At 41.3% G+C, this 16401-nt stretch overlaps 1 protein-coding gene across 2 annotated transcripts in view; it reads left to right on the forward strand.

The window, feature by feature from the left end:
- LOC117576252 (rho GTPase-activating protein 7) overlaps positions 1-16401 on the forward strand; it is a 96287-nt gene that overhangs the window by 42077 nt on the left and 37809 nt on the right. Inside the window, exon 4 of one of the 2 annotated variants that reach the window (XM_034260879.2) lies at positions 11217-12526. The exons of the other annotated variant lie outside the window; for it this stretch is intronic. Coding sequence (XP_034116770.2) covers positions 11242-12526 — 1285 coding nt within the window. The 5' untranslated portion in view covers positions 11217-11241. The remainder of the gene's footprint in view (positions 1-11216; positions 12527-16401) is intronic. 2 annotated transcript variants of the gene reach the window in all.

A 16401-nucleotide genomic window follows, 5' to 3' on the forward strand; every position in this document is an offset into this window, starting at 1 on the left:
TGCAAAGACAAAGACAAACCCACAACACAACTCAACACAACACGCACTGCGTTGTCATTGCCTCCAATCATATCAATTTGATCCTCAGCCGTTGTCATACTCCGCTTTTAAATAACTTTAAATTGTGTGTGTGCGTTATATGAAATTGTTGTTTTTACTGCTGTTGCATTTGTATAGAGTTACGGTCAATAATGCACTGGGTTAATTACCAGTCGCCAGTCTTCATTTACTGCCAGACACTCGAGCAATCATTGAGTGCTGATTACAATGCGAATGGACCAAGCTGCTTATCAACTAGACGAGAAGGAATGCCATGAATGCTTAGAAACAGATTTCAGACTTTGCTCCATTTGAAAATGCGAGAAGAACGAGGCAACTTTTAAGAGATATGAATTAGCAAATTTATTTGAGGTATTTCAATACTTTAAAAATATTAAACAGCTATGTAAAATAGTTGATGAAAATGATATAAATTTTCGAATTATATTTGTCATACTAAAATTTAATTTTACATAACTATTAAGGCATTTATTAATCAACTATTTTATGTAGTCGAACACAGGGAAATCATTAGTGGCGCCATCTTGCGTTTGTTTCCTAGTACTCAAATTCCACAGTCAAACATTCGCTAACAAGATTCCTGCATAAATCGATTGCCTAATGTTTCGAAAAACTATTTACATGCAATCTTTCAACAATTGAAAAATTGCAAACTCATAAAATTTTATGACATACAAATTGAATACTGTTTTTATAGCTTGTAGCCTGTTGTTGTTGTTGTTGTTGTACAATCGGCAAACAATAAATGTTAATTAGTAAAATTTATGCGCTGTGGCCTATTGACACTTTTTTAGCTTGTTGTTGTTGGTATTTTATTTTTGCCATTTTGCACCGCCCCATAAAAAAAAAAGCAGTCTAAAAAGAATGTGGTTATCAATGCGATTGTTGTTGTTGCTGCTTGTAACACAATTTGCAATTAAGTGAATTTTGTTGTATGGCAAATAAAAATTTGTATGCCATAAACAAAAGCGAAATAAAAACAAAGCAAACCTGTTTTCAAGTCGAATGTTTTTTGATGATGTCAAACACATCGCATTTATTTGGATATTATGAACGCATTTGGAGAGAAGAACAAAGCGGAAAGCATCCCTAAATTGTGCAATTTATGTAAAATTAACTGCAAAGAATTTACATTGTGGTGAATGGTCTTCTGATTAAAACCAAACAGAAAGTCAATATTATTTTTGGAGGCGATGCCGATGGCAGCAATTTAAGCAAAATTATTGCGAGCTGAGCCGAGAGAGAGCAGAGAGCAGAGCAGAGCAGAGCAAACAAGCTGTGGGTTAAGACCCAGCCACATTTTTCATTACAAATTGAGTCATTAAATTTATTTATACGCGACGAAAGGCTCCACATGGACCAAGAGAACTTCCGCGTAACAGCAAAACTGCAAACTGCAAACTGCAACTGCGGCAGCAACAGCGATTCCCATTCCCATTTCTGGGTCAATTTTGGAGAAGACAGCGGCAGTCGTTACTTTTTTTATATTTTTATTTTTACTGCAGCAACTCCAGCTAAAGGGGTTGCTGGACCTCATATAAGTATCATTTTTTATGGCTTTTCATTATGAGTGCATATATATAATTCTTAATAAGAAAGTTGCCGTTCTTTGGCCAACAACAACAAAACTGGCACAAGTTATTCGAATAAAGTATTATATTTTAATAGGCCATTGAATATGAACTTTTGTTTTTTGTGTGTTTTGTGGGTCAGCTGAACTTTTGTTTTCACTACCCACAGTTGGCGTGATTGGCGTGAAAAGCAACTTAAGCTCTGCTTGATGATGGTTATCTATCTATGATTTAGCATGTCGGGGCACTTGACAATAATTTACGCAAATGGCATAATTCGCTTCATGAGCGAAGTTGAAGTTAATGATGATGATGATGATGCTGGTGATGATGATAATGTCTGCCTGCTCCTGCAATGACTATAACTATGTACTTAAAGAGGAGTGCTCGTCGCGCTTTCAACGCCAACGCTGAAATTGAAACGAGCCCGAGACCTAGACACTCACACTCTTGAGTCTTGAACTGCTGCTGCGAGAGAGCAAGAGCAAAGATAATGTTACAGACTACGACGCCTAATGAGGAGGCTTTTGTCTGTTGGCTCAGTGTCTGTCTGTGAGTCACAATGATTCTCACTTGTATTGGGAACTGGGAATGGGATTGAGACTCAGACGGCGACTAAAACTGGGCGTGCGTTGGTTATTTGCGTGCCGGCGTGCCAATCGACTCTTGCATCTGCAATAACAACAATCGCAATCACAACACTACAACAGCAACAACAACTTGCTGCTTGATAAGGCAAAGAGAGTTTAAAAAGCGCCGCTTACATGCACAAAAGCCATGCTCAAAAGATTGCAGCTGCTTGCTTTTAATTGCAATTGCAGAAAACTTACAATTCCACGCACATTCTCATCGATGGATGGGCCCACAGATTGCCGTTTACCGATTGCCGTTTGCCGATTGCCGATTGGCGACTGGCGATGCACAAAAGTATTCGCAATAGCCTCGCGCCATATCAAACGTCGACATCTCGGCGCACCGCCAACCACTTCAAATATCATCGAAGTGCACACCTTAGAATTATTGGCGCTAGACATGCAAATCCATGCAGCACGGCATCTCTGTTGGCAACCAGTTGGAAGATCGTCGTTGATCGTTCTTTCGTTCGCTCGTTCGTTCGTTTCCCTCTCTCAAGAGTTCTCTAACAGCAATTTCGTAATCATCGTTGCGAGCATAAATCAAAATATCTTTATTTATGCGACGACAGTTGTTACAATTCTATCAGCAATGTGCTGCGCTTTTGTCCAAAAAACGAATGAAAACAAACAAACAAATTGGGTTTCGAATGATGCGTCCCCAATCTGCAGTCATGCCAAATGGTTTTCTCATCTTCTCGTTTCTCCTCCTAAACGAGTATTTATTGAAATATGTGTTTCTTTTTGGGGCCAGCAATTTCTAAACAATTGTCAGCTCCAATGGCAGCTGTGTTTGTCTTCACAAAGAGAGAGAGAGAGAGAGAGAGAGAGAGGGAGAAGAACACACGGAAATCTAATTAAAAAGAGCTCAGATCAGCTAGAGAGAGAGGGAGAGAGTTAAATTAACGATCCAAGGTACCAGTAAACTAATTACCTAAAGCATGTGCCTCTGAGATTTTTCAGCTGTAAAGCTCATTAGAGAACCGGGAAAACAAATTTGTGGCGAGCCAGAAATATCGTAGAGAAAGAGGGAGATAGAGAGCGTGTGCAGTGTGTGCAGCGTTATTTACCTTTGGCACCTCATTATGACGACCCAAAAGCCACATGGCGTAACCGCAGACGACAAGGCCTCGCCCCAATCATCGTTTAGAGAACAATTACAAGCAAAGCTCTTCAAACGGATCTCTCAACGCACTTGCGGTATGCCATTGTGCTATTCATTAGTAAACAAAATAAGAAGAGAAAAAAAAACGTATACGAATCGTGAGTGCATTCACCTGCAAACACACACGTTGCTTGAGAAAATGCCTTTTATCTTCGAAATAGATAGATCGATCGGGCGATCGATCGATCGATACTACAAAATACTTATTATACTACGTGCATTGCATATGGATCTTGCGAGAGTCAACTGGGTCAACTGGCAGATTAGCAGCTGGCTGTGGAGCTGCATCGATTTCAATTGAAATTGATCAAATCATTTACAGACTGATTGATTGAGCCCAATTATTGATGGGGTTTTGTTTGTTAACGGGCTTATATAATAAATTTCCATGTGACTTTGATCAGAGTGATCACAAAGAGCGCGGCAGCAGCCAAAAAGCAAAAAAAAAACTTAAACAAAACTGTAACAAGTTACGAGTATCGACTTTGAATGCGCATTCAAATCATGAGCATGAACATGAGTGTATCCATTCGTTCACGCGATCGCCCTGTTGTTTATTTTGTTGTAAACATCCGGACGTGCAGCAAAATGTTGCATATTGTGTGCAGGAAGCCAATGTCGAGTTATGAGCATGTTGTTGCCGCATTTTTTTCTGCCTACAGGGCGTGCATTTTTTTTTGGGGAAACGAAATTTCAATTTATTTGTCAATGAAGTTGCCGGCAGTGCACACGTCTTCGAAAAAACGAGCGAGAGACGCGACTGTCCAGTCGCAGAAGATTTCGCAAGCCGTCGTATTTAATCGATAAAAATTTATATCATTTTTTTATTGCATTTAATTACTATGTGTGTGGCAGCGAAATGTCTACAATTTATTGCACAAGGTGTGGCTATAGTTTTAAATACATACGCTATGTATAAAATACGAAATACAAAAACAGTACCCCAAAAATAATTTATGTTTCTCTTGTTTTCTTTACAGGTAAATTATGCAAATTTGTTGAACTGCTTTTTTTTGCCAAGATGAAATATCAAGATACGTGTTTAATATACGCGTGTGTCGGTAAATGTGAGTATAAATACTTATAGAGGAGTAGAAATTAAGGCGAACGTGCTAATATGATGTCACTGCAAAAGGGGAATTTAAGCTACGATTCGAGAATGTTGCGCATACGCAATGTATGACTAACACTTGACTTGAAAGCCGCCATAAATTAGGCGAAATTTGAACATGTTTGTTGAATTACTGCTGGTATTAAATTCGGAATTTGATCATCGTGCGTGTACGTAAAGTGATCTTAAATTATAAGTGTTTTAAAGTAATATCTTGATTGGACATTGTCACAACTTTGCAATAATTTGAATAGTGTTATAGATTATAATCTCGTATTACGCATTCGAAGTGTGAAGCGATGACAATATCGCGCTTTGATGAATCACTGACAATATAACAAATTTTCACCAAAAATTTGCATTGATTCAGCTCGAAAGATAATCACACATAATCCCAATGTAAACACACATGGTTATCAACAAATCCATATCAGCTAGATTATATCGCCGCGCAGTTGTATAACAAATTCGCAACAAGTTTTAAGGTATGGGTCGGGCTTACACGTGAGGTGAAGTTAATAAATAATACGTATACGCACTGCGCGCCAGCTCGTTCGTATCTGCTATCAATATCTCATTGTTTTCGCAAACTGACAGGCAATATGCAAAATATACGCCCTCACAGCTTTAGACTATCCACAAGCTGTCCATTTGTTACAATTTAAAATTCACTTGACGTCGCAAGTCCTTGACACCTTTTTCTGCATTATTTTAATTACCTTCGCTGGCAGTCAGCAGTCAGCAAGCAGCGATTTAAAATGCGCAAATGGCATGCAAGGCAGAGACACAGGCAGAGTCAGTGATGTGATGTGAGCAATTTGTCATCCCATGTTGTGGCAAAAGAGGCAGCGACGAAGCGACGGACAAAATGTGGCACGATGTTTTGAATTTGTGTTTTGTTTTTTGTCTTTTGCCAAATACAACATCGCACTCACTGACTGGCGAGTACGCTCTCGTATTTATGCATGTGTGCCCATGCTTAATTACGAATTCACTAAAACTGTCACAATCGCTGAGCTCTGGGCATTTGTCAAATTGACAGCAGCAGCTCGAAGATTGCGCACTTTTGCGCTTAATCTTTGAATTTGGTGAAGCACGCGCAGAATTTGAGTTGAGCTGAGCGTTTTGTCATGAGTAATGCGAGCTTAGCACGCACCTCCGAAGAGAGAGAGAGAGACAGACCACTGAGTGCCATGCCTCAATTTCAATCTCAATCTCTCGCCGACTAGCAATCGCAATGGCAATCGCAACGTCAACTCAAACACAGAGAGTACACACCCTAAGAAGTGCTCATATTTCATGAGTCAATAAACTGAGTGGGACACGCGCAAACTGTGAGCTGTGAGCTGTAATCGCGCCTTTTTATACCCTCTACGCAAAGGGAGAAAGGTATTATAATGTTGTGCTTTCAGGAGATAGAAGAAATAGACAGCGACACCGACTCCACAAAGTATATACATACTAGTGTATTAATATACCCAGTGTATTAGTGTATTAATATACCAAGTATATCCTTTAGTATAATTTTCGGTATATTTGGTATATTCTGTGAATAATACTGCACTATGATGTATCTATTCAAAATGTCATACATCTAGTTTATTTTAATATAATTCAGTATCTTTTCAGTATATAAATTCAGTATATTTCAAGAATAATAAGAACAGGTAGCGGGTATCTCGCAGCCGAACATACTCAACTGTAGCTTTCTTACTTGTTTTGTTTTGGCTGTAGACAAAATTTATTGTTACGCTCTGGGCTAAACTGTAATGATATTTTCATTAACTTGGCCTTTGCCAATAGCCACGACCACGCATTTGGCTGTCAGGCCAGCCGGCTTGCCTGGCTGCTTGGCTGCGCGAAACAATTGAAACTCAATTCAAACAGCTGCAGGTGAAGCACTCACTCCTCGGCACTGGCTGGCTCTAGCTCCACTAATCGGCTGGCCGTTGAGTGGCTATCGAAAAGCGTCAAACACTACGAGTAATGCCGTCAAAGTATTTGTTGTGGTTTCGAGCTTTATTATTTGCACAATGCGTCCTTGTCCTTGTCCCTGACTATTGAGTGCTACAGTTGTGCCATGAGTTGTGGTAATCAATACAATGCAGTTCTCTGTCTTTGAACGGGATTTGCAATTAACCGCGTCTGATAACTGAATTGATTGTCGAGAGCATGTTTGTTTGCCTGATTTAGCTAGAAAAACGTCACTTATGTTATGTGTGCCGCGATTTTCCAAGTTAATTTCAATAAATGTTCAAACTCTGACTGTTCGCTTGGCCTTTGACATTTGAATGGAAGTGAAGGAAGCTAAAGCTGGCCGCCCAAAAACGAACAACAAAAAAAAAAAGCTAAAACGCATGTTAATGTTACCGTTGTGCGCATTGGCTGACTCATGATGCGGACGAGGTTCGCAGATCGCGGTCTGCTGTCCGCTGTCATTTTGGCCATTTGCGTTGTCAGTTGTTGGCGAGCATGCGAGTGCTTTGCGAGCTTACAAAAGGATTTGTCTGTGGCCAAAGGCGCTTTGATTAATTGCCGACTTAGAGAGCCTGGGCCATTCTCGTTAGGAGCCAAAGTGATGCTGTCGCTGACAAAGACGACGACGACCACGATGACGATGACGTGCTGGAGGATGGAGGATGTCAGTTGTTTGCTTGTCGTTGTTCGCTGGTTCGCTGGTTGGCGGATGGCGTTGGCGTGAATCACTTGAGCCAAAAGGTCAGACAACAAGGTTGAAGAAATGCAAACTGCAGCAGGAAAAAATTAATTGCCAAGTTTGTATGGGAAATGCGGAAATTAATTGGGCGACTACCAAAAAACCGAAACAACAACAACAACAACAGCAACCGCTGTTTGTGGCGCAACAAATTGGCAACAAATTCGAGTACAGCAAGTAGGCTCTAGACTGGGCCAATACTCGAACTTGCTTTAAAAGGCCGGGCGAGGTGCCAGCAAAGTGTTTGGCTTCTGCGCATTTTTGCGTGAACCGAGAGCGCGCCAGCGAAAGAGAAAGAGAGTCATTACCAGCTGGTGCCACGCAATGCAGCATTGCAGCAACGGCAGCAGCCAGTCAATTCCACGGGGTCAGCAGGTTAATGGGCAGCATTAACAGGCCAACGTACGTGGCCAACAACATTTTGAATGCAACTGCAAAGCCGGAGATGGAGTTGGAGTCGAAGTCGCAGTCGATGTCGATGTCGGAGCGTTAATGTCTGTCGCTTTGATTGCCAATGCCCGAGGTTGGAAAAAGTTTTCCTCAGAGCGAACGAATCGAATGCGTATTGGAAATATATATGTATGTATCTACATATATATAATATTTTCTTTTCTGGCATTAAAAAAGCGAAACTCTCCAAACTCTGCTGCAGTTTGTAATGCATTTAAAACTCAACGCGCCGAACATTGCATCAATTTGTATGCGCTTTGTTCGAGTTGCTCAGGCATATGATTGACTTATTGATTGCTTGATTGATCGATGGCCCCGCCAAAGTGACGGACTGGCTGACATTAAGCGGCTGCCAACGACATCGCAGTGCCTCAATTAGCCTAAGCTCTGACTGACTGACAGACTGTCTAGTCGGACAGTTTCTGCCTGCAAGTTCCAGAGTTCATAGAACTTAAGCTACCGTTACTCTGCTATGTCTATTTGGAAACTTGGAGCAGTATTTTGCCATAAATCCAAATGGTATATGCTAATTATAGCTATGCCAAATCGGGCGTCTAGACTTCATAAACAACCTCATCGCAGCTACTATATAGTATGTTGTTATATAGCCTCTGTACTCTCTCAGTACGTGCCACGCATGCGCTCAATCATCCAGCCATATAATCGAACAAATATACAAACATGTGTTATATATGCGATTATTTACTTGGTTATTTTTATACTCGACTCGAAATGCATTGACAAATATGTATTTACGATGTCAAACGCATTGAAATGCATTGCAAATGTGCAAAAATGTTTTTGTCGAGCTTCAAGCGATGCCATAAATTACGAGTTAAGCATGCATGAGAAGGGTGCTTGTCTCCCCTTCCCCTTCCCCTCTCCACCCCTCTCTCTCCCCAACTCTTCCCTCATTGCTGTCAGTTTTTGTCGCTGCTGTTACATGCATTTATTGCTCATACAAATAGCACAAAACAACAGCAGTAGCAATAACAGCAACACCAACATCAACAGCTACAGCAACAACATCTTTGGCAACCTACTTAAGTTTTTAATTTATGCGTAAGTCTGGATTTAGTAGCTTTTCAATATTAATTGTCTGCTCCTTATGACAACAACATCCGAGCTGGAGCCCATAAATCACAATATCATGCATAAGCACACGATTATATGCCGTATTTGGATTTATGTTATTAAATATATATATTCGGCATTGTATGTGGTGGAAAAGGAGGCAAGTTGCCAGTTTTTTTAATGGTTTCAGCTGCGGCATATTTTGAGGTTGTTTTATGTTTGTTTTTTTCTGCATTTTATGATGTTGTTCATATGCGCCATAAAGGGGTATATTAGTAGTCCGAATGTTGTGATTTTTTTTCGGGAACACAAAAATAACATAAATCAAAGTTGAAATCGAGAAACAAAGTCAATTGATGCCACTGCTAAGACAGCTCTATAATTGGTAAAAATTCGGTGTTTTAATTGTGCCAAAAGCTGTGTTCTTTCTTACGAATAATGAAGTGGCAGATGCCGATATATGTTTTAATTTTATCTGGAACTGTGAATATAAATCAGTCATGTCTCTAAAATATTTATAAATTCATATTACTATTAGTTCTCAAAGTAGTCTTATTTATTAGTCTGTTATATAGTGTATAATAAATAAATTCCCAACCTTGAATTATAGTTAATACACAATATTCGGCAGTCGATCATATTTAATTTCTTTCGGCGTTCTCATTTGATTATAATCACTTTTCGGCTATGTTCGCCCTGTCATTAAATGCCACAGAAAATTATTGACAAATCGTTGGTAGCATTTCTGTTGGCAGCTTCTTAGTTTTGTTTTTTTTTTTAAAGGCTGCCGAAATGTATGTTCGATGTAATATGAGCCCCAAATAGCCCCCTCAATATATATACACGATAAATAGGGCGTCACACAAAAGCAAACAAGAAAAGTGCCTAAGGCGAAATGCAGAGATGGATGGATCGAGAGGCAGAGAGAAGGCGTTAGAGAGTGGCTTTAAGCTCATTGTATTTATGGTATTGCCATCAACAGCTGAGCTGAGCGAACTTAACAAAATCCTATTAGAGCTGTCCGAGCTGTTTCCATAGGCTGGCTAAAAGCTAACAGCTAAAAGCCTTGGCAAAAGTTTAATAAATAAGTGAAGAAAAAAAAAGGCAAAAGAAATAATAATAAATACAAAGAGTGCGCTGTGTTTGCAGCTGTGCAAAGCCTCAAAAGCAAAAAAAAAAAAAAAAAAAAAATAGCTGGCAGTTGGTGGCAAAGATCGCGAAGAGCGCGTTGCAAGATAGGGGCACGGGTCCAAGAGGACGACTCCGTCTCCATCTAACTACAACTATGACTATGAGTTGAGCTCGGATTCAGCTTCGACTTCGACTTCGGCCCTGGGCCTGGCTCACACATGGCAAACGGTTGTTGTTGTTGTTGTTGCTTTTGTTGTGCGGCTTTTGGCGGCATTAAAGGCTTTCGCCTCTTTGCGTGGGTGTGTGTAATTTGACATCTTCATGAAATAATTAAAATTATTTATTGTTAATTTATTTTCACTGTCGGCCGACCAATCGATAAAGTGAAAGATAAGCCGAGTGCATTAAACAATTGAAATTAATTTGTCAAACATTTGACAACAGGCGTGGCACACACACACACACCGCACAACACACCACATCACACACTCGCTCGAGTCACAATAGAAGCAGCTTTTTTGTATGTGGTGAAAGGAATTTGTGGAGACTTTCACAACGATGAAAAGCTTTTGGGGCGGCACAAAAGGTCAACGTCAACCCCAAGGGTAGTTTGGCAGCTAGTCAAGTTTCGAACCTCTTGAATGGGGCGTGGCATTGCTACCTGCTGCGGTTGTTGTTGTTGTTGCTGCTGTTGCCCTGCGGGCAAATAGATGCTGCAGTGGCAGCCGCAGCGAATGCAATTAAATGGATGCAGGCCGATGCCGCAGGCAGTTTAACGCGGCAGTTAATCATGCATCGACATGTGGCAGGCAGCCAAGTTGCCAGTCACCAATACTATGGTTGCTGTTGCATCCAGACTGGGTCTGCTGCCGGCTGGCAACACATTCGCAGTTGCAGTTGCAGTCGCCGTCGCGTTTGGCGGTCACTTCTAAGCCCCCATTCGAAAGTGTTGCGCAAAAAGCAGTTTGCAATTAAAACATGTTGGCAACAGCAACAGTTGCTGTTGCTGTCTAGACGACAGCAGCAACTTTGAGGCAGCAACCATGACGCACAGATGGCGCTGCTGTGCCAGAGCAGCTGATGTGCGCAGCGAATTGGTTTTCAACGTCAACAGCGTCGGCGCAGGAATGAGGAAACTTTAGGTGAAAAGCTGAGATGCGTTGAAAAATGTGGTTAATTGATTTTTGTTACCACCCCTTTGACACCTAGCCTTCTGTCTCTCTATCTCGCTCTCTCCTTAGCACTTTCCTTTGATGTTTTGCAATTAATTTGAGTTTCTTGTTCTGTTCGCTGTTTTTGTTTACAGAATCACACTCCATGGCCATACAACAATGTCCAATGCTCGCGAGCTGGCATTGATAGAGAAATGGGCTGACATTGCAACGCCGCCGACGCCGACGCTGCCAACATCGCTATCGCCAACATCGCCGAGCACCATCATCAAGTTCTGCTGTTGTCCACAGCGCAGGCGCTACACATTGAAGCAGCCGAAATACAAGTCGACGGCCAATACGCTGCATGCTCGCAATATATTCGTTGATAACGATTTTACATATATTGATGATGTGCCACGCGCCAACAACAAGAGCAACAACAAGAGCAACAGTAGCAACAGCAACTTTAGCAACAAGCGACGCCAAGATTGCGACAAAGATTACGATTGCAATGATTATGATGATGCCGTTGATGATGATGAGGCAAATGATATCGCAGAGATCTCAGGCGGCAACGACGGAAATGTGGCGCTGATATTAATAAATCAACGAAATGTGCCTGAACAATGGCGGCAGGACAACAAAGGCAGCAGCAACAGCAGCAGCAACAGCAACAGCAACAAGCGTAACAGCAGTGAACTAGCAGCAGCAACTGCAACTCAAAGCAAAACTTGCGCTGTCACAAACAGCCAGCAGAGTGGCAATGAGCAACAGCAGCAGCAACAACCAATCCAAAGACTTAGCAATAGCTTGCAACAGCAACAACAGCAACATAGCAATAAGGAAAATACACTAAGCAACACCAAGAGCAACCACAGCAACAGCAACAACAACAACAACAAAAGTAACTACAATAAGCCGCGCTGTAATTATTGTAAATTACCCGACGACGCCGAGCCCCAAACGAACAACACAAACTCAAACGCAAACACAAACACAAATACAAACTCGAAAATTGATTCACCGAAGTCGTCGCAGAATAAAATGACAATTACGACAGCGGCAACAACAACGAACATTGCCGCAACAGCGACAGCCAGCGAGTGTGGGTTGACACTGGCAGCGGCAACGGCAACAGCAGAAGAGTTGGTGGGTGCTGCCACAGAAGTGCTGTGCAGCGATAAACCAACATTGACAGCGACATCGATGTTGTCGACGCCGACGCCACCAACAGCAACAACACCTAAGCCCAGCATAGCAGCACGTCCGACCACGCCCAGCCGCCTTAAGACTGTGATCAAAACGACAATGGTGAAGCGTAGTCCTAGCCATGACTCAAATGCGCCAGCAACTGCTGCGATGCAGCATATGCTGCAACCGAACAGCTGCAACACCAGCAACCAACACGACGAGCCCAGACGTTCAGTTAGGGAGCGCATCGCCGCCTTTGCGGCAGGAAATGGTAAGTTTTTCCTTCTTTTTTTTCGTTCACAGTTTTTGTCGCTCTGCCGCTTAATCAGCTTTAGCTTTGGCTTTAGCAACAAAGTCGCCTGGGCGGAAATGTTGTTGCTGCCGCTGCTGCTGCTGCTGCTGTGGGAAAATCGAGCATGGTTGGGGCACACAATCATTAGGCTAGTTAATAGCTAACAATAAGTTATTAATTGATTTGTCCCAGTCGACGCAGTCATAAGGGGGAAAGTTAGCAGATGAGTCAGAATAGATCACACCTACAACAGTTGACAGCGCTCTCTCTCACTCTCTCTGTTTCTGTTTTGTTCTCTTTTCTTATTCATCCCTTGGGGGCAACAGACTTGAAGGTCAGTCAGCGCTTTGTCCAGTCATTTCCTGTTTATTGAATGCTCATCAAGATCTCAGATAGAGCGTTTAATGCATTCTCCACGCCATTTAAATGTAAGATAAGATTTCGAGAGTCGAGATTCTGAATCACAATTCAGGGCAATTACCAATGCTAAATGCCGGGCAATTAAAGGCAATTGTTAGTCGATGATTAAGCGAAAATTTGCAGTAAATGACAAAGACTAAAAGCCAGCAGCTGTAAAGGGCAACTTACGCATATAATTTATTTCCCTTTTTATTAATTTCAAAATACTACATGAACAGAAATAAAAAAAAGAAATTGACTGCAATTTTTCGTTATGAATTATGCATGACGTTGTGCTTTGGATTTCCGTTAGCCTGACACACCTTTTGCATAACACAGCACTAGAGAGAGAAGGAAATAGATAGGCAGAGTTGAAGTCTATTACAAATCAATTAAATGCCGCAATGTTTAATAAAAAGGCACTTAAAGCGACGTAAAAAAACGCTCTTCGAGGAAAGTCACTTGAAATTGTGATTAATAATAAAGGAAAATATATATATGGTATATGCATGTTTGTATTTAGCTTTTTACTACTTCTACGACTCTTAATGCCGTCTGCATTTGAAAATGCCGTAAAAACAGAGTTGCATATAAAAATTATTACCCCAGACACTGCGTTTGGGTGCAGTGCATACCGAACGCACTTGAGTCTCGAACATTGCCATTGCCTTAGGCCATGTCAACCAGACACCAATCGCGCTTGGCACGCCCCACTGCCAATTGGCAATTGCCAACTGTCAAGTCAGGCTTGCAAAACAGGAAACACGTACGCACCGTGATCGCGTCTTATATCAATCTGATAGGCAAATGAGTTGCTGATGCTGCCAGAACTTTGTGCGCAGCCCTCGCTATGAGCTGTGACACCGCTATAAGCAATTAATCACGTTCAAGTGACCTCAGTCGCAGAATCAATCAGCAGCAGCAATGACAACAACAACAGCAACAACCACACGCCCAAGCTGTGTACAATGGGATGACGGACAGTGGCCATTTAGCGGGCACACCCAGCAAACAATTTTATTTTAAGTAAATAAGCAAATAAGTACAAATATTTCTCGTTTTCTCGCATTGCCTTTTGTTGAGTTTGTTTGCATATTTTTTTTTTGTTTCGTTTTATGTGTTGGTTGTCGCAAAGTCTAAAAACAGAATTGTGCGTCCAAATAGTAGAACAAAGGCCAGAAGAGAGTTATTTCCGTTAATTAAAAGCTCAAATGGCCACACAACAAAAAGCGTATAAAACTGCCTTCTATATATGTATGTTGTCGCCAGATCTAAGGACTGTGAACAACTCTGTGACTGAGACCTCCCATGAACTTTCAACGCGCGCCTCCTACGAGTGCATGCCACAGCAATTGGCGAATGTACCGTTAGCGTTGCACAATTGAAATATTGCCAAAAAGGCAGAAGAAAACTGCTGCAGCCCAGTGTGGGTCTTGGGTCTTAGCTTCGGCTTGGCCTACCTCCGTTGGCTTTGGGCTGGCTGGCGGCCTGCCAATCGCCACAAGACGATCAATTGGCGAACGCTTTCCAGCTGACTCCGATGCTTGGCTTGGCAGCCGCGAGACCCCCATAAAATGTGGCCAAACTGTCCCCTGTCGACGGACTGACTGACGTCGTTTGCGCCGCTGATTTACGAGCTCGCCACGGGTTGTTGTCGTTGTGTAACGCATGCGATTCAGAATTTTTAAATGCCAACCGTTGACCAGCCACCAGCCAAAGCCAGAGTCAAAGCCAGAGCCACAGCAGCAGCTCAAGATTGAGCCCAACAGAAGGAGAGTCGTGGCTGTGGCTGTGGTTGTGGCTGTCGTTGATATTGTTGTTGCTGTTGTCGCCAAGTCGCGACGGTGGCGGCGACATTTTAATCAAGAAACTCAATCGAACGCACGCATGCGCAATAAAAACAAAAATAAAATCAAACCTATAAAATCAACTACAGCGAGAGCGGGGAGAGGCAAACAGTTCCATTACTATACACATTCCGTCTGAATGTCTCCAGCGTTCTCTTTGGTGGCTGACAGACCCAAAAAAAAAAGAAAATAAAATCGAAAAAGTTCACTTGATCTTCGCTCGCTTTGCCCCTATGCGAATTTTAATACGATTTATGGCGATACCTTTGCAAACTATTTGCATATCCATGTGGGCAGCACAAAGCTCGAAGAAGTATTCGCATTCGTATTCGTATTCGTTTTCGCATTCGATTTGGAATCCCTATCCAATTTATATACATGTCTATCTATGCATAGGTTGCACACACACACACACACACACAACATTGTATCTTAATGGCATTGCTGCAAATATTCAGCGGCTTTTCAATGGAAATTGAAGAACCAGAAGCGAATGGTGAATAATGTTGCTTGAATAGAAAGCGAAGGCTGCGATAAGTTGAGCACTGCAAAGTTTATTCTAGGTGTTAAAGAATAAACGAAATGACAGAAGAATAAATCTTAGGAATAGCATTCACATATCTGTCTAAATACAATTGCAATTTCGAATCCATTAATTACTTTTGAAATTTCTTATTTGATTTCAACATGTCATTAAAATTTTTGCAAGCCAAATCATAATTTCAGAATTTCGATAAGCAAAATTCCAGTGAAAAATATTTGAGATAAATTTGAAATAAATGCACTGCAATTTTTATATAATGATTGTGTACGTTCCTCAATTCTTATGACGTATATTTAAATCAAATAAGTAACGTATAAATTTCGAGATAAGTTCAATATAAAGGTTGACAGTCTTGTTGAATACTGACGAAAGAAATAACCCTTCAAATATGTTCACTTATCTGTCTAAATACATTTGCAATTGGGAATCCCTTTAAGTACTCTTTACATTTTTTATTTGCCAAATCATAAAATTCGGGAATTTGAGAAATCCAGTAAGAAAAATTCCAGTGAAAAATATTTCAGATTAATTTTAAATAAATGCACTGCAATTTTTATATAATGATTGTGTCTGTTCCTTAGCTTTTATTACTTAAATTCAAATTAAATAAGTAACGTATAAATTTAGAGATAAGTTCAATACGAAGGTCGTCTGCCTTGTGGAAGAACTTTATCCGGAATGAAGTAATTCCATGGACAGAGACAGCTGTAGTTGTTGTTGCTGGTGTTGTTGTACTCTTTGTAGTTGGGTGTGGCAGCAACGGGAACCGACAACGAATAAAGCAAACAATGTGAACGATAAATGAGTACGAGAACTGTTGTTGTTGGGGACAATTGAGGGCAGCATTGGGAATTGGGCATTGGATATAGAGTCGGTAATAAATGGTGTGAGCAATATAATCAAATATGTAAATAATTGCTTGCCATTTTCTCGCTGGCCAGAAATTAATTAAAACATTCGCCAAATGCCGAAGCGCAAACTGTGAACTGAACCGAACTGTTAAAAGTTAAGAGAGTTAAGCGTTGAGAGCGTGTGGCACATGTGTGCGGGGCATGTTGCACAAT

Source organism: Drosophila albomicans, chromosome 2R (assembly GCF_009650485.2).
Source record: "Drosophila albomicans strain 15112-1751.03 chromosome 2R, ASM965048v2, whole genome shotgun sequence".
NCBI classification, from domain to species: domain Eukaryota; kingdom Metazoa; phylum Arthropoda; class Insecta; order Diptera; family Drosophilidae; genus Drosophila; species Drosophila albomicans.